Below are 2,500 nucleotides of genomic sequence, written 5' to 3'. Positions count from 1 at the left end.
GCACACACACACACACACACTTGGGTATTTTTCTAATGGTGATTTGTGGTCAATACCTTTAAATATTTGCCTCCCACAATGTCCGTCTTCCACTCAGCCCTGCACAACGAATATAAGGGCAATGTGTGAATGAAGTGAATAATTAGTTGGACATGTCATTATCATTATAAAACAAAAAAACAAACAAGCAAACAAACAAAACAAAACAAAACAACAAAAAGCCGGCAGAAAAGGGACACAAGTACTGACCAGCTTTTGAAAAAAAAATGACATGACACCAACGTTTCAGCCAAGGTGAGTTTTTATCAGGTAACTGGAACTTCTTCTTCCGCGTTCCCTGGCAACGCTAGACTTTCCTTCCAGTTAGAACGGCAAAGTCCGCGGTCCGCCGCAGGGACCCCGCCGGTCCCCACAGTTTCTCTTGGAGCTCCACCGGGCTGGGCCATGCCTGGCGTCTCAGAGCATCGAAGGTGGGTCAGGACTGCAGGATATGGGATGGGGTCTGTTGGCCTGTGCCACAAGGGCACTGGTCAGTATGGGATATCTTCAGCCTGTAGAAATGAGAGAGGAGCTGACAGTGTCCCGTTCGCAGTCTGAAGATTGTGACCTGTGCCGCTCTGTCCAGCTCATGGATGCCGTCTTTTTCGTCTTCCGGTCCGATGTCCAGACGTTGGCGCCATGCTTTCCTGAAGCTGTCTCTCAGTATCGTCTTTGCCTCGCTGTAGGACACTGGGTGGGCTGGCTGCTCTAATTTGCTGCCTGCCTTGGATAGGCGGTCCGCCTCTTCATTGCCCCCTATGCCACAGTGGGATGGGATCCACTGCAGCACCACAGCAGTTCTCTGTTTGAGGAGATTCAGTTCTTGCCTGATGTCTCTGGAACGTGTGTGGACGTTCGGAGATCACGGCAACCGTCATGTAACTTTACCTTCTGCTCGGTATGCCCTCTGGCAGGTAGGGCGGCAAGGGAACAACAACCCACCACTCTTGTCTCTTTTGGGCCAGACTCTCAATGGTACGCCAGGAGTGCTTCGGGGTCTTCGACTGGTCAGCGCCAGGTGTTCTTTGGCCTTCCGCTCTTACGTCTAATTTCTGGTGTCCAGTGAAGGGCTGTCCGGGTGACGTTACCTTGCTCTCTTCACATGACGTGTCCAGTCCATGTCCACCGCCTTCTCATGATGGATGTCTCCACATTCTTTTGACTGGAAGTTGGACAGCAGTTGTTCATTAAATATGGTATCAGGCCAGAAGATGCGCAAGGTTCTTCTGAGGTTTTCCGTGCAGAAGGTTGGAACTTGGTCGTATCACCCTCCAGCATCTTCCAGCATTCTGAACAACAGAATCAGTAGCAGTAACTCAAGAAGGCGTCACTGAGTTCGGTCAAATCCATATCCGCTACACCACATCTGCCAAGCAGATGCCTGACCAGCAGCATAACCCAACGCGCTTCGTCAGGCCTCTGAACAACAGAGCACGTTGGAAAAACACACGACTCTGGTGCATTCTCAGCGTGGTGTTGGTGCTGCACTGGGGGAATCCCCACCGGTTGTTCAGCATTCTGAAGGTGATCCTGGCTTTGTTGAGACGGCTCGTGAGGTCGCTGCCTGCTCCTCCATCGTGCCTAACAGTGCTGCCAAGGTATGTAGACTGTTCAGGTGTGGATGTATACTTATCTGTTCCGTTTGATTGGATTGGTGAAGGGTTTCGGATGTTCAGTGTGTAAGGCATTGACGTTCAATTCTGTTGAATGTCTTGGGGCTTTTAAACATTTTTATTTCCCCTTACCGACCGACCAATGATCCAATCTGGCCTGTGAACTTACAGCAGTCAAGTTGTCCAACAACAACAAACAAACAAACAAAACACAACCCACAACCCATATGGGCTCAGTGGATGTTGCAAGGAGAAGCAGTAATTGTAGTTCTGATAAATTCTGGCCCTGGCGTCTAAGCTTTTATGTCTGTCTGGGTTTGAATTTATACCTTCGAAGACAGAAAGTCAGACAGGTGCAAAACTGACACGCCACATAGAGAATGACAGACAGTTAGACAGAAACAGACTCTGACCTGACAATGGCACGCCACATAGAGAATGACAGACAGTTAGACAGAAACAGACTCTGACCTGACAATGGCACGCCACATAGAGAATGACAGACAGTTAGACAGACACAGACTCTAACCTGACAATGGCACGCCACATAGAGAATGACAGACAGTTAGACAGAAACAGACTCTAACCTGACAATGGCACGCCACATAGAGAATGACAGTTAGACAGAAACAGACTCTGACCTGACAATGGCACGCCACATAGAGAATGATAGACAATTAGACAGTAACAGACTCTAACCTGACAATGGCACGCCACATAGAGAATGATAGACAGTGAGACAGAAACAGACTCTGACCTGACAATGGCACGCCACATAGAGAATGACAGACAGTTAGACAGAAACAGACTCTAACCTGACAATGGCACGCCACATAGAAAGAGAATGG

The 2,500-nt window shown here is 48.8% G+C and overlaps 1 protein-coding gene across 2 annotated transcripts in view; it reads right to left on the bottom strand.

Annotated features, from left to right (window-relative positions):
- Positions 1-2,500, bottom strand: part of LOC143296345 (uncharacterized) — a 24,203-nt gene that overhangs the window by 5,429 nt on the left and 16,274 nt on the right. For both annotated transcript variants that reach the window (XM_076608222.1, XM_076608223.1), the window contains exon 10: positions 57-99. In XM_076608222.1, the coding sequence (XP_076464337.1) occupies positions 57-99 (43 nt within the window). The remainder of the gene's footprint in view (positions 1-56; positions 100-2,500) is intronic.

This window comes from Babylonia areolata, chromosome 21 (assembly GCF_041734735.1).
Source record: "Babylonia areolata isolate BAREFJ2019XMU chromosome 21, ASM4173473v1, whole genome shotgun sequence".
NCBI lineage: Eukaryota > Metazoa > Mollusca > Gastropoda > Neogastropoda > Buccinidae > Babylonia > Babylonia areolata.
Note: the sequence above shows the minus strand (reverse complement) of the source record. Positions and strands in the feature narration are given on the sequence as shown.